At 36.1% G+C, this 23,849-nt stretch overlaps 1 protein-coding gene across 2 annotated transcripts; it reads right to left on the bottom strand.

Moving 5' to 3' along the window:
* Nucleotides 1-691: 691 nt before the first annotated feature.
* On the bottom strand, nt 692-23,458 carry ift81 (intraflagellar transport 81 homolog). Of its 2 annotated transcripts, XM_067393524.1 has the most exons (18): nt 23,092-23,458; nt 22,755-22,858; nt 21,392-21,572; nt 20,729-20,818; nt 20,590-20,655; nt 19,539-19,649; nt 19,323-19,407; nt 18,277-18,440; nt 17,663-17,758; nt 16,519-16,665; nt 11,731-11,880; nt 6,918-7,046; nt 6,513-6,602; nt 6,273-6,359; nt 4,382-4,453; nt 3,871-3,956; nt 2,148-2,193; nt 692-1,583 (listed from the first exon to the last, which is right to left on the bottom strand). In XM_067393524.1, exons 1-18 carry the CDS (start codon nt 23,233-23,235, stop codon nt 1,401-1,403), a joined length of 2,031 nt encoding a protein of 676 aa, XP_067249625.1. In that variant the 5' UTR covers nt 23,236-23,458; the 3' UTR covers nt 692-1,400. The 2 variants fall into 2 exon arrangements, with proteins under 2 accessions (XP_067249625.1, XP_067249626.1); XM_067393525.1 differs by lacking the exon at nt 17,663-17,758 and having other exon boundaries at nt 16,519-16,626; nt 18,352-18,440.
* Nucleotides 23,459-23,849: the final 391 nt, after the last annotated feature.

Genomic DNA, 23,849 nt, shown 5'->3' with positions numbered 1-23,849 from the left:
CTTAATTTTTTCCATAGCTGTATATACACACTATGTGTTGTAATGTATATAGTAGAAAAAGGCGTGTTTTTTGACACACATGAAAAATAATGATTAATGTTCATTTACATGTATTCAAGGTTAAACTAAAAGCATTTTAATAATTTCATAAATAAGAAGTAGAAAACAGTATAAAAATTAAATCAGTGTGGACACAAAGATTACGTTTTTAAGAACTTGCCACATTATTTTAAACAGATTTAAGAGATCTTTTCTTTTGAAATGTAAAACTAAATGCTTTTCTATTTTACTCTAATTGTTGGTTAAAGAAAATTAAAATGTGATCATGATGTGGGCATTTTGAACAAGACTGAGTCAGTATTAAATCATTTCAAGCTGCCAGATGTCCATTATACTGTGCAGACTCACAGATATGCAACACTATGGGAGGATGCGGTACTTACACCCACCTACTCAGGGTGACCTCTGCATATTATTATATTATTAATATAAGAATAAATGAATGAATTACCACCCTAGAACTCTATATCCATTTTTATAGAAAGGATCAATTTATATATGCTTATGGTTATGAGTTCTTTAGTGATTGTAATTCTCATCCAAACAATGACATTCCAGATGGATGAATGCACCAGACAGAAAAAAAAGAGAGAAAGAAAGTTTTACTAGATGTTCTAAAAAGAACCAGCGGAATGGCACCTATATACAGGATCTGAATACAGGATCAGAACTGCTCAAGATTCTAAATTATAATGTTAAAAAAATAAAAACAACAACTGCATAACCGTATAAGTTGCTAATTTACAATATATTTTATAACTTTATTATACAACATGTTTACATAACTTTTCAATTTTTCAAACAAAAATAGAAGTGAACTAGCCTAGCAGTCTTCCTACTTTTTCATACAGTGAAAAAGACGTGAAAAAACTTTTTTTTTTTTTTTTTTTAACTAAATGTATGATGATGGGACAAGTGAGTGATTACTACTTCAGCACTACCTTGACAAAGCAACAAAAGGAGATCTAACTGAATTCCTAAATTGGACAGCTCTTCTGGCCAAGGTCATGGCTGTTGTTTCCCAAAATAACTTGGAGCACAGGCGCATCTAAAGTGTAGCACTTTGTAGGGTGTTATCTTTGGACACATGGACTGGAGCTCTGTTCTTAAAGACGTGTCAAAACCGAGACCAGGGACTTATTGGAAGTCAGTGTGTAAGATATTAATATACTGTTTTAACATTCAAAATATACAAACAATTGTGTGTGTGTATATTATATATATATATATATATATATATATATATATATATATATATAATATACACACACACACACAATTATATACACATAATTCATATATTAATGACCAGAAAGACAACTTTTGCATGGGAAATGGCATCACAGAACCAGCATATCCTTGCCAACATCCTGGATGACGTGCCCAATAGGCGCCTGGCTCTGAGCCTTGAGGTAGCACTGCTTCTTGCACTCCAACAGCGTCTCCAGGTCCTTCCACATCTTCATCTGTCTCATATTGGGCTCCTGGTTCTCTCGCACCTGTTTCACCTGCTGACGTAGAACCTGCAAGTCCACAGAGACACAATGTTCATTGGCTTTGAAAAACACGTCTAGAGCTGCATGTTCTGATGCTAATTGGAGATAAAAACAATCATTTACATATGTTCAAAGCAAAAAACCTGACCCCACGATACCTTATCCGAATTTCAAATTCTTGCTGAGCCAATAAATGTATTGTACCCATGTGCCGGCAGTCAAATCTGGCATAATTCAAGGATTCAGAAAGCTTGTAAAGTCGCAGCAGTAAACAGTTAAAGGGCAGGACAGACAGTTACGGGAGAGCTTGGCATACCGTCGTCTCTCCTTCCACTGTGCTGAGAGGGTGGTCTATTGGTTGTACATTGGGGCAATGATTACACAAGCTTTGTACTAACACTGGCACGATGTGGCGTGACACTGATCGCATGCTCCACGCGGTTTGGCAGAAATATCACAGAGGCCAGGCCCCCCACTCTTAACTAACACAAAGTTGAGCCCGACAGATGAGATAAAGACAAGTGAATGACCTGGTGGAACCAAGTTATGAGTCTGAGAGGTTTGACAGATGGTCAAAGACTGTCTCCTTACCTTGCCCAAGGACTCCTGCTCAGCTGTGTTCGCAATGTACTTCTCTCTGCAAGGAAAGGTTATACAATGATTCCTTAAAGGAACAGTTGTTTTAGTTCAGTTAACAAATTCTGTCTTCATGTACTCGATCTTATATTGTTCCAAATATACTCACTGTATTTTTCAGAACACATTTGCGCACACATTTGGATTTGTGAATGAGAAAAGTATGTGAGCCCAAGTTTATTTGTATTGTGCATTTCCTACATGCCGGTAGTTTAATTTTTGCTTTAACTAAATTAGTTTAGGCATTTACAAAAAAATGTTGTTTACAACAAATGCCACTAGAATGTATGTTTGTTTTATATAAAAATTATGGGAAGAGTGCTAGCCAGAGAGCCAAGTACTGGGCTACTTTATCGTTGTTGCCGCGGGTTGTTTTTCATGTCCGCAGGTTGAAGCGACCCCAAATAACATATTTAGCCACTGGAATGCGAATTGTACCAGGGGAACCCTGCCAACCCGTGGATTTTACCCACCAGAACGTGATTGGGACTAGTTTCGAGCTAGTTTTGAGTAGCAATTGGGCGGGTTTTGTTGTGAAAACCTAGCAAACCTGAGCCAGACGGGATTTACACTTTGTCGGCAGAAGACCCAAGTTTGGTTTGAAGATAAAACATGTACAAAGCACAATGTTCTCTCACCATTCCTGATTTCTAACAGGCACACATAGTGTTCGGCCGGTCTTGGGGCTGTCAGAGCAGAAATGAAAGCTGATGCTCACAGTATGTTTTTCTATTGTCTCTGTGCGCATTCATATGTAAGTTGCACAAGCTTATTTTGTCCATTAGATTGAAGGATCTGAAAAAACCCATACATTTACCGACCTACAGACCCTCCCCTCGAATAAATCAGGACAGAAGTGGTTGAAAGTAGACAAGAGAGACGGATTAAAACACCAGGTGTAAACGGGTATGTGTCTCCTTCGTCTACATGTGATCCGATCGACCAAAACACATCTTAATTCCAGGTGGAAACAGGGCCGTAGTCATTTTGGCCACTTTTACAATACTTTTTGGGTCTTTTCATGTTTTGGAGCTTGACAGGTTCTGTTGACTATATGCTCTCAAATAAATAGCAGTGAAAACATTCTGCCTCCTTTTGTGTTCTACACAATAAAGAAAATCATACAGGTTTGAAACAACATGAGGCTGAGAAAATTATGACAGAAATTAATTTTAGGGTGAACAATCTTTTTAAATGTCACATTTAGTTCCTTTCTATTGAGCAGGTATCCAAATACACTTTCATTGCGCTAATCTAATCTAACAATAGCAAAAGAACTTATGACTTATGATTACAGCAATTCTCCAATTCCTGAGTCACTCCTGCTTAGGATTGAACCTGCAACCTTTGTGTTAACAGCTGAAATCCTTAACCACAAGGCTACCGCCCACCTCCACATTTAACAGAAATTCTGCTAAACTTTTTAAATGTGTAGGCTGGATGGATAAAAAAATGGGTGAATAGATACTTGAAGCATAGATGAAACAAAAGACATGAAAAAAAACAACCATTCTGAGCAGTAGGCAGGCAGGCATGCTGAGAGCTGTGAGCTCAAAAGAGTCTCTTAGGGACCATTTGTTTGTCAGTTATGATGCAGGAATCCATGTGTTTGTGCATGTCTGTCTTTTCAATGGAGATTTGAGGTTTATCTATAGCAGATATATCTCCAGTTTCTTACCTGAGAGCCGTCCTTCGCACCTGTAAGTCCATTGACTGATTGATCTTACTCTGCTCTGCTGCTCTTTGCATTTGACTCTCAGTAATCTGTGAAGGAGAGGCCGAGGGAAGAGTGAGAGACAACAACAGAACTGGAAATGTCTAAAGCCCGGGATGCACTGCACGATTTTAGCAATCCTATAAGATCATTACAAATCACACTGTGCTAAATGGATCTGTTAAACTTGGGTACGACGTGCATGTAGACTGTACGATGATGACACCTATTGACTCGTAGGCTACTATGCAAGTTTCTATAGAATAATAAAATGTCGCAGAAAATGATCATAGGCTATCTTTGCAAGACCGGAAAACAGCCGTCTTTGAACCTCTCTCACTGTATGACATAGGACCACCGAAAAAGAGCCACGATGACAGAAATCTCCACGATTGTTTCACAATGGCAATCTTTCGTCTGGGACAGCCAAAAACCGTGCAGCGTATCCTGGGTTTAAGAGGAAGATGGGTTTTACCTCTCTCATGCAGTTAATGTGATGATATCGGCTTTCTTCCTGTGCCGTCTCTTCCCTGAGTGTCCTCACTTCCTGTATAACATCAGGGGGCATATTACAGAAAGATCCTAACTTTAGAATCCTATCTTATCTGTTTGGTAAACATGGCAATTTCAGCTAGAACCTCATTTATGACATAAGCTAAATGACATCTTATTTTAAGTACGGATAGGAAAAGGGTATTACAGAAGCATCCTAAATCGACAAAAATTAACTTCAAAATAATTTGAGAGCCAACTGTAAAACTCACATAACAAAAGCCGTCTGAGAATGGCGTCACATTAATTAATGATAACAGATGTTGGAAATATTTTTTAAACACTGAAATGATGTGCTGCACATTGCAGCACGACAAAACACTGATAAATAATTACAGACTCCCATGAAATATAGTGATAGGATTTGTCTTTTCAACCAAACTTCTCTTTCTGCAGCACTTAAAAAAAGCACACTTATTTTGTTTCTCCATTTTAATCTCGAGCGTTTACTTCACGGCAGCTGCTTGCGCATCCTTGGTTGCTTGGTAACAGACCTGAGAGTTGATATATGAAATCGATGGAGATAAGATGAGATTTTGTAAAATAGGATCAGAATCCTAAATCAAGTTAAGATTTGCTTCTGTAATACAAACTTAAATTAACTCGTCAGATCTTAACTTAAAAGGATAGTTCACCCAAAAAATAAAAATTGTGTCATCATTTGACTGGGTCAAATTAGTTTGTCATCATTTGACCCATTGACTTCCACAGTAGCAAACAAATACTACGGAAGTTAATAGGTGCCATCAACTGAATGTTACCTACATTCTTTAAAATAACTTATTTTGTGTTCAGCAGAAGAAATAAACTCATATAGCTTTAGAACCACTTGAGGGTGAGTAAGTAATGACAAAATTGGTCATTTTTGGGTGAACTATTCCTTTAAGACTTAAAATAGAAGGTTTAATGCCCCCAGGGCATTAAATCACTGTCTGTATTTGTATTTGTATTTCATAAGATGCTAAAAAAACAGGTTGAGGCCAAGGTTGGGCAAAATTCTATTTAATAAATGGCTATCTAATGTATAAGTTGGAATTTGAACCAAATTGGCCCCACAGGATGTTGAACCCGAATCTGAATTGGACTGAGAGGAAAAATAATTGCAGTTAAAATAGGATATAAGCCTGCTTTGTTGTTTAGCTATACAAAAAATCATGTAACACTATACATTTAATTTTTCAGTATTAATTACCCATAAACATGTTATCACACAGATGGTGTATTTTTTGGTGTTTATTACTTAAATATAATTGTATCCATCATGCCGTTTATACTCCACTTTGAAGGCATTTTTTTTATATTTCAATATTAACTGAAGAACAGCATTCTGGGAAATGAAGAATTTTTCTACAATGGCCTATAAAATGAAAGTTACTAATTATATGTAATGAAAAATTTCATTATATTTAATAAAATAAGTTAAATTTGATAGATAATGCAAATCAAATTAAAATAAAAAGATTACAATAAAATTATTTTGAATTAATAAACGATATATAATTATAAATAAATGTAAATTTAATTATTACTATCACCATAAATATATATATTAAATGATTAAGATAATCTAATGTTTCTGGAAATACCTCATAGCTTGTGTGTATGATAAAATGTTTATAGGTAATTCATAATGAAAAGTTAAATGCATAATAAACAGAATTTATTTTTTTGATTTTCTTTGCATTTTAATTCTACTTTCTTGAATTCAAATTACAATTATTATTTTCCAAGTCTCAATTCAATCTTAGGAGTTTAATTACACTCAATTCCATATGAATGTTACACAACCCTGATTGAGCCCCGTAATAGAGTACCTGTTCCAGCTTGGATCTATTGCTCTCCAGTCCTGCAGCACAGGTGTCATACTGAGCCTTTTTTTGCTCAAACTCTGGAGCGAGCTCCTGTTTAAACAACCAAAACAAAAGAGAATATAATTCTGACAGAGCTGATATGCTGATTGGCTCTTTGTAGTTGAAAGTGATTCTCGGTATGGGGGAGAGAAACAAATGGCTTTGTATCTCCAGTATCTCGCTTGACGCTAAACAGTCACTCACCGCATGTTCCTGCCTCAGAGCTCTCAGGTCCTTTATCAGTGGAGATAAAGCAGTCTTCTTCTGTGCTATCACTGAATTCAGCTTTTTTACCTAAATAAACACAAATCGTCATGACAGATGATGAAGATCCGAGAGAGAAACTACCAAATGCCTACACAAGACAAAGGCAGTTAAAGAAACATAGTTTTAATGTTTTTTTAATAATGTACAGTATATGGCATTTATAAGCTGGACATCATGTTTAGCCACCATATATTAGCTAAATAAGCTGTTTTTTGTTAGATCATAAACTTACTTACCCAACATGCTATGTTGTTGGATAAGTAACATTATTATCTAACAAAAAGCTTATTTAGCGAATTTAGGATGGGGGCGGTTTGTATTGATGCACTTGGCCCAGCTCACCATTTCAGACATGTCGTCCAGTGTTCGTCCCTTCATCTCGTCCAGCTCGCTCTTGATAGCGGAGACTCTCTCCAGCTCTTCCTGAGTATCGCTGTAGCCTGAGATCCCCCGCTGAGCCTCCAGAGATTGCTGAACACGAAAACACAAACAAAGCATAAATAGAACAAATGTTTATTCGCCTTGTCAGTTTGAATAGATTATTACTAAAATGTTTCTCAGTTTGGGTATTTGCATAAGGTAAACAATCAGTGTTTCTACATAACATTTTAGCTGTGAGCTGCATAATTTCAGTCCACAAATCAAGCAAGATCTGAACCATGTTAGCCAACCTTTGTAGCAACAATCTTACAATGAAATCAGAATTGGCCCTATTTACTTACATAATAAATGTCCCTGGTCAATGTGCATGACTCATCAGGACATGTTGTTCAGTTCTTAATAAAAAACTTTTCATTATATTTCATCAAATGTAATAATGGTCTCTGCCTCTTAAAATTATTTTTCTTGACTGATGTTGTGACCAAAATAACATTAACCAATGCAGGCATGTGTGTGTTTGAAACCAAATCGAACAAAATGAACGATGAATGAGAAACAAACTATTACACCTGTTCCAGAAGTGGTCAATGAGCAACGGAAAAACTGTGAGAATACATTCTAATATAAAGATATTATGATGTTGATTAAAGGCACAATATGTAAGATTTTTGGATTAAAATATGCAAAAACCACTAGAACAATGTTATATATTTTCTTGGCTTGTGTACTTACATTATACCAAATGTTTCCAAGAATGTTTAAATCCAGAGAAATAAGCAATTTTAACCAGGACACGGGACGATTTCCAGTTTTATTTTGTAGAAACCATGGAAACACTAAATATATGTTGTGTTTTATTAGACAGGTGAGCAACTGTTTGGATGGGTACATTAATCTACAGAAAAAAATGAATCATTGTTATATAGCTCAACACAAGTCTTATTGTTTAAATCTCGTTTTCTTGATTTACCCAATGTTTTACCATGCCTAATATCGATCTAGCTTACTGCAGTGTGCAAAAAGTAAGGTGCACATATTAGGATTATAACAATTTTCAACACAAAAATGTATCTAATATGATAAACCAGCACTGCGTTACCCCACATACGCATGACCAGAACAAGAGGAATAAAAGCTCTGTTGCTCTCGAGCCATGTGTCACGCTCGTCTCTCATTAGCAGTCGCTTCAGCGGCCTCAATCTGCTCCAATAGCATTCAGCCACACACTGCTTCATACTACAGTAATGTTAATAAATCTTTAATACATCATCTCATCCATGAATATAATTTCTGCCCAAGTCTCTTTGGATTCTTTTCCACCAGCTGTAGACGTGAAGACAACACCTCCCATGATTCCGCAAAATCAAGGCGTCATCAAGCTATGCCTTTGTTTTGAATAAGCGACCTCTAGCGGCGAAAATTACATATTGTAAGTGATGCTTGAGCTGCTATTTTTTAAAATCATTTCAGACCCTTTCTCCTGATAAACTGCAGTGCGAAAAACGACATGCAAGTGCAACTTCACCTCATTGCAAAATGAACTGAAGCACCAGGAAACACACAACAAGACGCTAACAGAAAGGCAATGGCACTAAGAAAACTTTCTTGTAATGTTTTTACAGGCACGTGTGTTCAAATGAATGTTTTAAATAGTGTATCTGCCACACATACAACATTCCTTATGGCACTACCATACTGACAATACTACCTTTTAAAAAGCAAAATGGCATCGGAAGTATTTTGAAGCTTTAGCGTTGCGATACTACCATAGTACCGGTATACCAAGCAACCCTATTTGTGATAACATAAAAGTTGGATGTAATGCAGATTTTGAAGGATTGTGTGGACAGCTAGTGTCATGGTTAAGCGCTTTCTGACAGGTTGTGTCTGTACAGATAGTCAGGACTCAAAGCCACAAATGGCAGTGCAAAGCACTTTATTCTCTTGGTACAGAGGGAACTTCACTAACGGCCATGAGTTTCATAATAGGACTGAAATGTGCTGAGCACTATATCCTGGGGAGATTACATGACAGAATCACATTTTGACAGTTTAGTATGACTCAACCCAACTTTCCTTCATCTTCTAGACATTTTAGACTAGTCAGGGAAAATTAAAAACCTTGCAAATATTACGGGTTTAGACGTACAATTTTTTCACAGTTTGGTTTGTTTTGAAAAAGCGTTTTGAAAGTGAGAGCGGGAGCTTTCCCTGTAATTCTGTAATCACAGTTCGGTAAATACTTTGTCACTATTAGGGGTGCACAGATTTTAGAAATTAATAATTTTAATTGATCATTTTTACCACTGTAATCAGTTAATATAATTCTAATAGGTGATATTTTCAAATAGACCCTTTTACCATTTACCATTTTTGTAAGCATTAAGTCATATGCAGTAACAAAATGGAACAATTCAACAAATAATATTTTGTAAAATGTTCATATTATAAAACATACTATTGTTATCAAAAATCAATGCAGTAAGGAAGTGAGAAAGTTTTTTTTAGACAGTAACTCTTAGCAACCACTTGACAGACAGTTATGGTTACTGTTAGGTGCTCACTAGGGTATTGATGTTATGGTTGCAAGGGTGTCGCTAAGGATTCTGGATAGTTGCTAGGCTGTTGCTAGGTGGCTGTGGATGCTAAGCAATTTCTAGAGGGTTCTGACTGGTTGCTATGGCATTGCTATGCAGTTGTTATCAACTTCAATACCAAGTTGGTATTGTAATTTAAAAAATGTGACACTTAACACTTGTTGAGCGGATTCATAAACACCTCTGATTGGCTATTGTGTTAATGCGCTCAACATATATGTCTGTAATTGGCTACAATGATCAATGCATGGGAGCGTTTGAAAGCACATGGAAGTGTTCGAATTTGAAAACATTTTGAAAGTGAGAGCGGGAGCTTTCCCTGCAATTTCTTGCACCGCACATACAGACGAGAGATAGATCTCTGATGCTCATTAAACTAAAGCAATAAGCCCCATGAAGCCATGGTTTACAGTGAATCTATAACAGCTAGGCATGGCATGGAGCACCCACTTAGCTGTTATAAATCCACTGTAAACCACAGCTTCAGGGGGCTTATTGCTTTTATAAAACGGTTACCACACAATACAAATATTAACGCCAAAAATATGTATCAATGCAACTTTCATGAATTAAAATCATTAAAAGTCTTCCTGCCGCTGGAAAAAAATAGCCCCTGACCGTGAACAGCAACAAAAGTTTTTATTATGCCATTAGATGGCGACAAAGATCGTCTTTATGAGCGAGTCACTCGGCCGCAAAGACTTTCATATTGAAACTTGTGAACACGGAACAAGACGCAAATGACAAATGGTTTGACTAGTGCTATCAGTGTCAGCATGGCACGGGAAAACCCATTAAATTAAATGGACAAGATCACAGCGGACATTCAAATGGATTTTTTTATTATGAACATAGGACTGACCTGAATGAAAATGCTAAATCTGAATGCAGGTAATACACTCAGTTACTCGATATCTCTCTCATAATACTCTTCTAAATAATGTAGTAAGCTTCAATTAACAAAATGTATGTTTTACATTGCTAAGAGTGGTTGCTGAGACAGACGCAGCAACATACATACTCAGTGGCGCAGCAATACTTATGTAATGCGGTCAGCTCTATGTTTTCGGGAATTTTACAATGGCTTTGAACACGGCTCAACCAATCAGAATCAAGGGCCGGAACTATCAGTTTTATAATATGTATTTTAATGTGCATCAGAGATGTATTTCTCATATCTCATATATCTTGTTGTACATCATTAACAACTAGTTGTTCAGTTCGGATCTGTACACTACCTGCATTTGTGTTGTAGAATGCGGTTGTCACTACCGTAAATTATTGAACTGTGTGTGAACAGAACAGGATTAAGAACTAAAAGGTGAGTTGACATCCGAATTTGCAGTGTGACACCTATGTCAGTCCTTGATTTCTAGTGGATCATTTTTTTCTTAACACTACTAAATCAAGATATACTTTATTGGCTGATGCATTTGTAATGCTCTTGATACAGATGCACTTTGCACATGACATGACATGTGGAACGAGTGTGTTGGCAGAGGTTTGACTGATGCCCAAGCTATCTGAGGGAAAAAAAAAGTTGCCAAGGGGTGTGTGTGTGTGTGTGTGTGTGTTTGGGGGGGGGGGGGGGGGAAGGGGGTTAGGCTCATGGAACCAACTGCAAAACTGAGAAGGAAAATTCCCCTACTCAAAAAATAACAGCACAGGATGCAGACAGGGAGCAAATGCAGTGATCACAAATAGCCCAATCCTTTCTGTGTCAAATGGGCTATCAGCAAGTCAGAGGCAGGGAGGATTCAGAGGTGTGAAGTCATTTCCAGGAAGGTGCTGTAACTTTAGTGTAATGCAATTTGAATAGACAGGGATGGGTACAGGGAAGGTAGATTATGCACTAAAACACTACTGATGTAAGCAAAACAAAGGTGGCCGTAAAGCAGGGTTTACCACCATTTAGAGAAATTTCAATTCCTGAGATTGAACTGAATTTGAATTAACGTACCAAAGCGGATGCAGATTCAAATTTTAATGCAAGGAAGTGGATTTAAAATGAACTGAAATTCAAATAAATACAAATGACAGTAATTTGTAATTAGAAAAGCAAGGTTGGCTTGGAAAACACTTATTTGAAAGTTTCAAAAAAGTTTGAACAAAGTTTGAATGTTTATAGGTATTATGGAGAAAGAGAGCGATAGAATGACGGATAAATGTGCTTTTACCAGCTGTTGATGTCCAGCTGTGTGTCGTTCTCTCAGGATCTCTTCAGTCCTCTGTAGAACACCGTACTCTGCCTTCAGCTCAGCAATCTCCTGACGTTTCTTCTTATATGTGCTGCTCTTGCCACGCATCTTGGCCACATATCGCTTAAACTGAAACGAAAAAAATTAAACCCTTAAGACATGAAAAAAAGACAATAAAAATACAAAGAAAAACAACAGTAAAAAAGACTATAATATAAATAAAAGACATAAACAAAGAAAAGGGGCAATGAGAAAAAAAAATTAAAATATTAAAAACAAAAACAAAAAAATCCAGGAAAATAGGTAAATAGAAAATATCCAGGAAAAAAAATCTCAAATAATATTTTTTATTTATCAAGATGTGAAGTAAAAATGTATATGAATGTACAAGGAATAATCATTTCATGTTTTCCACTATTTTTAATTTCTCTTTCTTACACTAGTCAATTTTAAATGGTCCTGTGGTGTGACAAATGAGTTTTTAAAACATAAGCACTCATGTAGTTTCTCAGTTAATCATAGTTTAATTTTAGGTCACAGAATCTGCATTCATAATTATTATTAAAATAACTAAGTCAAATGCTGTTTGAAGAAGTTTAACATGAAGTATAGCATGTCACACAGTAGGATAGTCCCAAAAGTAGGTATATTTCATGGCAACTACATCTCAACTAATATTCCAAAAAAAAAAAAAAAAAATTGTAAATGCTAAAAAATAGTTAAATATTAAAATAAATAAATGCTCATGAAATATAAATTTTGGACAGTGAAAACTTGTATGTATACTATAACATGGACAGTCAATAAGAAAAATAAGGAACTCCAATTTCATACAACAGGGTCAGAAGAATCTGCTGTGCAAAGAGAAAATGTGACATTGGATGTTTTAAATAGGATCAACATCACGAACACAATGAGCCCTGGTTGAGTGACTGTGTCTCACTAATGACTGCAAACAGAGTAAAGCCGCCGTCTCACCCGGGAAAATGATATTCACACACACCACCCGAGGTTCATGTGCATGTACGGGCTAAGGGATGCAATGAGACAAAGTCAGGGGAACATTGTGGCCTTGGCAGAGTCTCTGGTAAGGTGAGAGGAAGGTGAGAATCTCTAAGAGAAAACAGCTCTGAGGAATGAGGGGTTATGAAGAAGGGGCAAACCAGGGTGCCACTGGAACATCTCAGTGGATCACAACAAAAGAAACCTGAGCCCGCAGGCATGCAGCCAGAGGGGACAAAAAAACATCTTCATCTGGCAGCTCACTCGATCAGGCTATTCTTCTGTCAGTACTGCCAATGGCTATAAATGTTGAGAGGCACCAGAGAGCAAACTCAGAAATCACACAATGTGCCGTATGTCACTTGGGGCACGTAGAGATTGTGTGTGAGAGTTTATGCTTTGTGTATTTTGGGACAGCAAGGGCAGACAAGGTTGGAGCAATTTGGGAGGGGTTCTCGAGTTCCATCATCACAAACGATCAAAGCAGTAACACATGAGGATTTAAATGCATTATTGCACGTTCAATACAAGTTAAGCTGAAACGACAGCCTTTGTTGCATAATGCTGATTACCACACAAAATTATTATTTAACTTTGTCCCTCGTTTTCTTCTTTCTTTCTGAGCCACTTACAATGGAAGTACATAGGATTTAAAAAAAAAAAAAAAAAAAAAAAAAGCACTTATATTAATTATTCCGTTAAGTTTTTTTTCTTCTTCTCATTTTTGGGTATGCAAAATTTCTTTGGACACAGCAAGGTTTGTGATTGTCACGCTGTTGCTTCTTTTTTAAAAGCATACTGTAAATTCAACATATAGCATATTACGTATACATATACATATTCTTTTATTGATCACATCTTTTATTGATCATGTGATTCGCAAGTTGAATGTTACAAAGTTTAAGTTTGGAGAACTCTGAACTGCGAAAATGCATTATAAAAGTGGAATTAAGTGGATATAAGTGATTTCACAGTAAAATCATGTTAACATGCATACTGTTTACATCTTGTGACTAAGCTATTTAAACATATTTTAACATTTACAGATTGGCTCCATTCACTTCCATTGTACTGTAAAGCCAAAAGTATTCTTCACTTGTCTGCATGCAGCCCAGTTTTTGCACCCGTACACAGCAAATGTTTGCTGAACAAACCACATGCTGAGCATGCCAATTTATGCTTAAGATCAAAGTATATTTTGAAAGGCTTGCACGCTCAACTGTAATTGAGAAATTAAGTATACCTGAGCCTTTAGGCCCATGGGCGGACTGTGCTGATGACGAATAATACGCAATGTGAACTGTCCGTGAGGCTTGTCACAAGGACAAGGGAATTATTAAGTACTGTATTAAAATGCCTCAGTTTAACCTAGATTTTTTGCTTTTTTTTAAAGAAAATAAGTCAATGACAGTTTTTTTTTTTTTTTTTTGTAGTAGTAGTAGTAGTAGTAGTCAACTTTATACCACAAGTGCTGTTAATTGACTTTAAATGAAGCATGAGAGGGTGTGGATATGGAGAACTGGAAAACACAAGATGCAACTACAGATCTATCCATCTACTTAGATTGGGTCATAGATGTTTAGCTAATTTAGGTCATAGATGGGTCTTCCACTGGTCCAAAAGCCTCTCTTCCCTTCTTTTTCCTTGTATATTGTGCCACAAGTTGACCATACTTGGATGTTGTCTATTTTAGCGGATCAGCTTTGCACATCTACAGACACACACTCCTTCTATAGTTTCAGCTATCCATCACTTGGCTGCTGCTGTTCACAGTTGGATGAGCCATGGACAGAAGTAAGTGTTATCGTGGGGAGGCTGATAAAATCGCAGGAAGTCTAGAACTGGGGGAGGGATGGTGGCTATTTTAGCCAGGGTGCCGCTCTATCTGCTCAGCCAGCCAATATCTCTGCCGAAGAGCAGGCGGGGAATGGAACGTTTGCTTGTAAAAAAAAAAAAAAAAAAAAAAAAAAACGCAGACAGACAGCAAAAAGTGAGGACAGGATAGTTCACAGGTCTCAGAAACAGACACAGGCCTGTTCATCACTGACAGTTACTTTGGGAAATATTCTGGCTCCGAGGCCAGTGTGAGAAAGTTCGAGCCAGCTGACGTAACTGTCACCTGCCCTATTGGAGCAGTGCTGCTTAAGGGGGTAGTTCACTGTTGGCAAGATAGTCTTTTAATAAAACTTGGTTTTCTATGCAATCGAAACAAGTATTTTTTAAAAAAGGCCATATTATGCCCTTTTATAATTTCTTGATTTTGTTTTTTGGGTCTACTAAAATAGATTTTCATGCTTGAATGCTGAAAAAACATTATTTTTTACATATTTTATATTGTTGCAGCACCTCTCTTCCCAGTAAGTCAGTAATGCTCAATTTAGTTCCCGTCTCTATGAAGCCTATCCTTCTGAAAAGCACAATATTCTCTGATTGGTTGGCTGGATCAGTGTGTTGTGATTGGTCAACCGCTTCAAGTGCGTTTCTGAAATGTCACACCCCTAACCATAACTGCAAATTTCAATACACTACTAATGCAACTCAACCAGGCCTCGCTGGGAATTATTTAAATCAGGAATATTGTGATGTGTTCGTTTCCAGAACAAAACTCAAGTCTATAATGGAAGCGTTTCAGGGAGTTCAGAAACAGTGCTTACTGATATAGAGAATAACTCCCTTTGGAGTGACTTTGTGCTTTGTAACTTTGCAGACTTTTTCATGCTCAAACAACAACATTACATACAAGAAAGTTGAAAATGTTAAAATGCATAATAATAGGTCCTTTTTAAAGGGTTAGTTCACCCAAAAATGAAAATTCTGTCATTTATTACTCACCCTCATGCCGTTCCACACCTGTAAGACCTTCATTAATCTTTGGAACACAAATTAAGATATTTTAGTTGAAATCCGATAGCTCCGTGAGGCCTTCATAGGAAGCAATGGACACTTCCTCTCTCAAGATTCATAAAGGTACTAAAAAGGTATCTAAATCAGTGAGTACAGTGGTTCAATATTAATATTATAAAGCGTTGAGAATATTTTTGGTGCGCCAAAAAAAAACTAAATAACGACTTATTTAGTGATGGCTGATTTCAAAACACTGCTTCAGGAAGCTTCGGAGCATAAATGAATCAGCGTGTCGAATCTGCTGTTCGGAGTGCCAGAGTCACGTGATTTCAGCCATTTGGCAGTTTGACACGTGATCCGAATCATGATTCTACACACTGATTAATTTATGCTCCGATGCTTCCTGAAGCAGTGTTTTGAAATCGGCCATCACTAAATAAGTCGTTATTTTGTTTTTTTTTGGCCCACCAAAAATATTCTCGTCGCTTTATAATATTAATATTGAACCACTGTACTCACATGAACTGATTTAGATGTGTTTTTGGTACCTTTATGGATCTTGAGAGAGGAAATGTCATTGCTCCCTATGAAGGCCTCACGGAGCCATCGGATTTCAAATACAATATCTTAATTTGTGTTCCGAAGATTAACGAAGGTCTTACAGGTGTGGAACGGCATGAGGGTGAGTAATAAATGACAGATTTTAATTTTTGGGTGAACTAACCCTTTAAATCAGTGCTACATGACTAGAGAAAAAAGATAAAAGGGCTGTGGTTTTCCCTTTTGCCAAACACTTGGCTAATACAGAAGTTTTAATATAATAAATATTGTAATATTTATATATAGAACAACATGAGTTTGTGAGTACACCCTGAAACACTTGAGGTGGCACTGTGGATGGTGACTGTGTGTGTTCAGAACCTCATCTCCACGGATCAGCTCCGCTCCACCCCGCTCCCGTGCCTGACTGCTCTTCATGTTCAGTTCTCTTTCCACAGCTGCCAGCTCCTCACGGGCCTCCTGCAACTCCTCCACCTTGGTTTCCTTCTTATGGACTATAATAGCAGCCTGAAAGCACAAATTCATTGCATTTTACATTTTTTTTATAACATTTTTTTGCTGGTTTATTCACTCCCACATGAGGATTTTCAAGTTCTGATTTTTTTTTTTTTAATGTCAATATTTATTCATAAAAAAGTTACAACAACAAAAAAATAAGATTCTGCACTATTTCTAGGTCATTAATAAAATAAGCAAATTCGCCATATTGATGCTGATAAACAAATTAAATTTGTCAAAAAAAATATTCAAAAAAAATGCAAAATAGATGAACTCTCAGTAGTGGCATCAGAGGTCATTCACATAGAATGCGTTTTTTGCATTCCACTGCACTACTTTTACATCATTTTCATATTGTAGATGTGTTTGACTGTTGCACTCACATATGGAATGGCGTTCTAAAAGTGCAGTGCTCAAATGAAAAAGCTTAACTTTAAAAAAAACGTCTCTATGCCTTGAGGTTTTTAATTTTTCATTCTACTGGTCTGCGTTTCATTCTGTGTGAATGGCCCCATAGACCTTCAGAAACCACTGTGTGTAGGATGATCAGTTGCCTGGGAGGGACAAAGGTCAATTATACAGTCTAGTTGTTATACAAAAGTATTTGACTGACCAATCAGAATCAAGTATTCTGGAAAGCCATGTAATAGGCTATGATAATAGACATCTGGCAATTACATATGAAACACATGCACACTGTTGTATTAGCAAATCAGAGAACATCAAACATTCTTTCAAGTTCAAAGACTAGCAGGACAAGTGCATCATCTCTCCATACGGGTATGAAGGCCAGAGGTCACCTATACCCTGTGTTTCCATTCTGGGCACGTTGGGCTTAAAAGGCTTAAGGGGCAAACACTAAATCACACATTACTCAACCCTGCATGAATAAAGATAGCCTGCAAAACAAAGTTTGGGCCATCAGGTAAATTGTGAAGAGCAACACCTGTTTAAGCTTTCAAAGTGACCTAAGTGAGAAAAGAGAAAAAGAGAGATGACATCTAACCTGCTGTCTGAACAGAGAGAGTTTATCATCCATTGGGTCATTACGCATCATCTTCTTTTCGATCAGATGGTTGATCTCTGTGTTGATTTCTCTGATCTAATGAACAAAAGACTAATTTCATTACTATATACACTACCATTCAAGAGTTTGGAGTCAAAGAGATTTTTTTTAAAAAGAAAAATACTTGTATTTAACAAGGACACAATAAAATGACAGAGACATTTATTTTGCAAAGTTTGTTCTAATGCAAACAAATGTTATTTTGAACTTTCTATTAATCAAGAATGCTGAAAATATTGATAATAATATCAGTTGATAATTATTTAAAAAAAAATGTTTCTTGAGCACCAAATCAGCATATTAGAATGATTTCTGACAGTGTAACAGGAATAAATTGCATTATAATATATTAAAATAGAAAATTATATTACATTGTAATTATATTTCAAAAGATAACTGTTTTTACCGTATTTTGATAAAACAGTCTTGGCGAACATAAGAGATTTCTTCCAAAAACATTTAACTCCAAACATTTAACTCCAAACATTTAACGTAACAGTACTCAACAGTTTGAACTTTAGCATTATGATTTAAATTCATGCGCACAGACTGACCTTGTCCTCCAGCTCCCTCAGCTCTGCTTGTCCCATAGCAGGCTCAGACGCCACCTTCTGTAGGTACTGCACCACCTTTCTCATGTTCTCCAACTCTTTGGGCAGCTTCTCAGACACCATGTAGGAGTTGAACTTGATGTCCTCCTCAAGTCTCTTCATGAGGCCTGTGGATTAGGATCACAAGTATTTATTCTACAGTGATCTCACTCTCTGTCACAACGCTTGTCTATCGCAGTGGGAGTGTAACAAGATTCAGTGAACGTCAAAGAAACTGTAGTGGAATTCTGAAACTTGCAATGTGAAACCACAAGAAAAAGTCAATGTAACAAATAAATGCATTCTGAACAAACGATTGAAAAAGAAGTAAAAAGAGCCTGAAAATGTTCACAAAACAGGGTACAACTGACAAAAGGTTAAAGGTTTAATTCACCCAAAAATGTCAAAGGTCACCCGTGCGCCGGAACTTGACTCGCGTACGGCCGTTGCCGGAAGCCAGTGATTGTAGATTATAAAGTTATAAATATGGATATTTTTTTTACAAAACACATCCCTTCGCTTCAGAAGGCCTTTATTAACACCCTGGAGCCGTGTGGATTACTTTTATGATGGATGGATGGATGGATGGATGGATGCACTGTTTTGGGCTTCAAAATCTAGGATACCATTCACTCCATTTATAAAACTTGGAAGAGCCAGAATATTTTTAATATAACTCTAATTGAGTTTGGCTGAGAGAAGAAAGTCATATAAACCTAGGACGGCTTGAGGGTGAGTAAATTATGGGATAATTTTCATTTTTGGGTGAACTAACCCTTTAACAAAGTAGACAAATCTCCATAATTTATACATAATATATCCATTAAAAATGGAAAGTCAGCTTATTTATAATCCTTTAAAAAAAAAAAAAATCTGAGTACATACATTTAATTAGTATGTGTGTGTGCTAAGAACGTAACCCATGACCGTTGCATTTTGCTAGCACCAGCTCTAACCACAAGAACTCTCTGAGTCATTCTGGGACACTGTCCTCAAGTATAACAACTTACTCTCTGGCTTTTCGTCTGCGGCTGCCTGCTGCAAGTCTTTGAGCTGGATCTGAGATCTCTGCAGTCTCTGCTCTGCCTGGAAGAGCTACACCAGAGACAAAACACAACCTATGCTATCAGAATGTCCAGACACTGATTGCTTGGAGCTCCAGTGAGTTTATTCAGACATAAACACACAGACTGACATATTCATGCAAGTATTCAGACCGTCTCTACCTGGTTTTTCTGCTCCTGTTTCTGATGAGCAAGAGACTCTTCTCTTTCTTTTTCCACTCTTAACTGTCTGGCCAGCTCCAGCATGCGCTGATGGTTTGACACTGCTTCCACCTAGTGGATCAGAAGAACATCACAAAAACTCAAATCAGCACTGCCTTTTCACATTTTCTGTGCAATAGATTTAAATATGGTTAAAGAAAGGGTTATTGAAATACAGCACATTTTTATTACACACTTTTATTACTAGCTGAAAGCAATACCAAATTAGCTAAACTATTAATAAATAATTATGCAAATCAAATTCTGTGGGTGCAGATTCTGTGTGGGCATCCTGCTAACAGGCATTATATAGGGTTTCCTGTCCTGTTATGCCATCTTTTCACTATCTCCGACAAATGACAGACTGGAGGTCATTCATTTTCAATATAGAGTAGGATGAGAGCTGCATGGAGTTAAAATTATATGTGTGTGTGGAATTTTCGGATCCGATTTGAGCTTCGGATGTGTTGAAATATCAGAACTTTTGTGGCTAGACCGGATGCAACTGCCAGACCGGATGTGATGTATCCAAAATGAGAATGACTAACATTTTTCCAATAAAATGTGATTCTTTAAACATTATTTCTGTAAAATGGCTGGTTATGAATAATTATGTGCAAAAAATAATTTTAAAATTCTTAAATAATTATTTACTTTGATTAGCCCTAGAAAACCTATACTTTGTTTTTCTTTCAGAAGCATTGGTGGTCATTTGTTTTTTTCTGGATTTATTTGTACATTCGTTATTCTTTCATTTTTACCATGGTAAATAAGCGAAAGGCAAAGGCTGCTTAAGGACCAACTTGCAAGTTCTATGCAACTGCCACTAGGGGGCATAATGCAACAATCATACACAAATGTTTGAAGAGTGGAAAGGCAGCTAGGTACGTTTGTTAAGCCTGAAATCAGCAGCTCACTTTGATAGTTCTCTGTAATCGTGTGTATTTGCAGGTGCAATTCCATAATTTTATTTAGTTTCACATACAGATTCTATAGGACTTTAGCTTCTTACCCTTTTTCTAAGACGCTCCACCCTTTTGATGAGTTGGTCCTTCTCCTCCTCCATTGCAACAATGTCCTGCAGCAACACATTATTATTGTATATATAATTCAAAACGCTACGTGACCAGATGGGACTTTGGCTTTCTTACCCGCCGGATCTCAGCGGTGGAGAAACCTGAGCTCTTCAGCTGTTCACACTCTTTATGGATGTTCTTGAATCCCTCCACCAGCTCCTCATACTAAGAAAACAATAGAATTGTTTAGAAAATCTCTAAAGATTCTTAAATCATGATGCACTTGAATGCAAAATGACATAAAATATGAAGTCTTGTTTTCTGTTAAATTGTTCAAAATGAAGTGAGTTTATGATTAAAACAAGAACAAATATCTGCCAATTGGCTCAGGAAAATCAACTTTATTCAAAAGGAAGTTTGCATAACTCACTAACAGATTCTTGTTTTAAGTATAAACTCGCCTCATTTTGTTCAATTCTTGAAGACTTCATTTTACATCAGCATCTTAAGTAAATGTATTTTAATTTAAAGATGTTTAGGTATTGGTAAACAAGACAAAATTTTGCAATAATGCCATGACATTATGCATTTAAGACTTTCGGCTCTGATTTAAGTCTACCGTAGCTTCCGTTTCATGCAACTTTGATATAAAATCATGAACAAATACACAAAGAATCTACAGGCGGTACACAAACAGAGTACAAAAAAGGCCAGGAAAATTAGGAAACAAAATTGAAGAGAATAGAATCTAAAAACAAATAGTTTTTTAAGGCCAAGCCATATGTTCAGTAGGCATACCTGGTGGTAGGTCTCAGCAATGATATCATCTTGAAGAAACTCAGCAGGAACCTCTAGTTTGACAAGAAATCTGGCCAGATACGCTCTCTTCTTCAGCTCTGGAATCCTCTGTAACAGCCAGTGCAAGATGGGGTGCACCACAGGCTTACTGCCTGCCACCAAACCCTGACGAAAACTGCTTCTGTTGAGGAATGCACATTTCAAAGCTGATTGGATATTTGAAGTACTTAAATCAATTTCATATTTCTGTTTGAATAGCAGAAAACGATCTCAGCACCAAGCTATAGTGCCCATATGTACTGATCTAACACAAATATGTTCTTCAACGTTTTGCTAATGTTCCCCTTAAGTTATGAAAACATTATTTCTGAATGTTCTCACAATGTTCAAAATGTCCAGTTTTTAAAAAAAGAAATTTTCTTGGTTCTTTGTGAATGTTAGAGAAAACATTCAGGGAATGTTTTCACTATTTTATAATTTTTTAAGTTTAATGGGAACGATACTTTTGAATGTTCTCAGAACCATCTGAAAAAAGTAATAAGTAGTAACTTTTAAAATACATTAGACAAAATCCAACTAAAATGTTTCAGGAAAAATGTTCCAATGATCTATAAACAACATTTTTTATGTTATTATAACTTTAAACAAATGTTCTATTGACGTTACTGGAAGAGCGTTTGTTCATCACTTTGAAAGAACCTTGCCAAAATCTGAGAATGTTCCCCGTTAGCTAGGAAAGTATTTAATACTGCATCATACACTACTACTGTCACATACTGTAGGATGTCCCATACAACTCACGTATTTATTTACAGTATATTAGTATATATATATATATATATATATATATGAAGAGTTTGGTTCCAAAACGCAACGACTGAATGTATTTTTAGTTTGCCTGTATATAAGATCAGTATTGACCAAGTTCAGAGGCTGTCATATATGTGAATCAACTTACTTTGTTGTGTATATGAAAAATAACTTTTATATTGATGGATTAAATTGCATTTTGAAAAAAAAAAAACGTGTCATGGATTTATTGCATTTTGGTGGGGGGGGGGGGGGGAATAAAATGTTTTTAAAATAAACCTTTGAAAATCAAAAATCTAGATTTGAATTTTTTATGTTTTTACAACCAAAAGATGCTATGTGAATGTTTGAAACAGAAAATATTGGTTTTCATGTTGCCACTTTCTTGGTAAAGAAAACACATTTTTACTCAAATTTATCCAAATGGATTTATAGCGTTTTGGAACCAAACTCTTCATATATATATATATATATATATATATATATATATATATATATATATATATATATATATATATATACTCTATACAGTTTTTCACTATTTCTGTCTTACACTTCAGACATTCCTCCAGGCGGTTTGTATTTCAGCATCCCCAAAAGGGTAAACATTCTCTTGGCTGTCTGCTCAGGCATTTCCTCACGTATGTCGATGGCTTGCTGAAACAAAAAATACATGGATCAAGACAAGATAAAGGGTTACAAACAGCTGATTAATGGGAACACATCACAGACAAATAAACCTAACAGTCAGGTCTGTAAAGCACTCTAGTTTTAAAATAGAAATGTAATGTAATCCGCAAAGAATACTGTTATGTATTATATTAATATTACACTATATTATGACTTTTTTTTTTTTTTTTGATATTGTGTAAACATTATTTTTGACTGACCTTTGGATCAATTTCAGCCAGAACATCATTTAAAGTCTGCAGCAGCTGCATTGGCTCCAGAGAATCGAAGGTAATGAGATTGAAGTTTTTCTTAAAAGGCTCCCTGTTCAGCTGTTCAACGATAAATTTGAGCTGTTCGCTCATCTTGAAGAGTGTGTGACTTAAACCCAATAAAAAAAACCCTTACTAGCTTGCGATTCGTTAAAAAAAGATGACTTTTGAACTAGCTAATTGTCGAACTAATAATTTTATTATAGCGCTGTCACAGAATGTCGTTTTTGACTTTAGCAAAATGAAAATGTTAACAAATACTGTATAACTGCGTGTAAGTTACCGCTAACAGAAACAAATCCTGCCTAGGAACCGTTGTCACACAAGGCCTGGTTGCTAACAGGAAGTTGGTCATCTGAAGAGAGCGTTTTTTTTTTTTTTTTTAAAGTAAAAGTCCCCATAAAAGACTTTTAATGGTCTCTGCATTTAAAAAAAATGTTAGGATTAGAAATGTTTGGAAAAAAATATCGAATGGATAATAAAATATAAGTAAAATATATAAGAAGAAATTACTATTAATCTCCTTAAATGACAAGAAATTTCGGATAATTATGTATTTTTATTTCATTGTATTTAGTGTGTTATTTGTTTTTCAAAGATGTATAACCACATATCTGGAATGACACGTTAATTAGTATATATCTTGACATTTTTTTTTCAATGTTGTCTTTTTTTTATTTTATTTTTTTTTTTTTTTACCTTTTTTC

This window comes from Chanodichthys erythropterus, chromosome 9 (genome assembly GCF_024489055.1).
Source record: "Chanodichthys erythropterus isolate Z2021 chromosome 9, ASM2448905v1, whole genome shotgun sequence".
Taxonomy (NCBI): domain Eukaryota; kingdom Metazoa; phylum Chordata; class Actinopteri; order Cypriniformes; family Xenocyprididae; genus Chanodichthys; species Chanodichthys erythropterus.
This window is presented reverse-complemented; position numbering and strand designations above follow the sequence as displayed.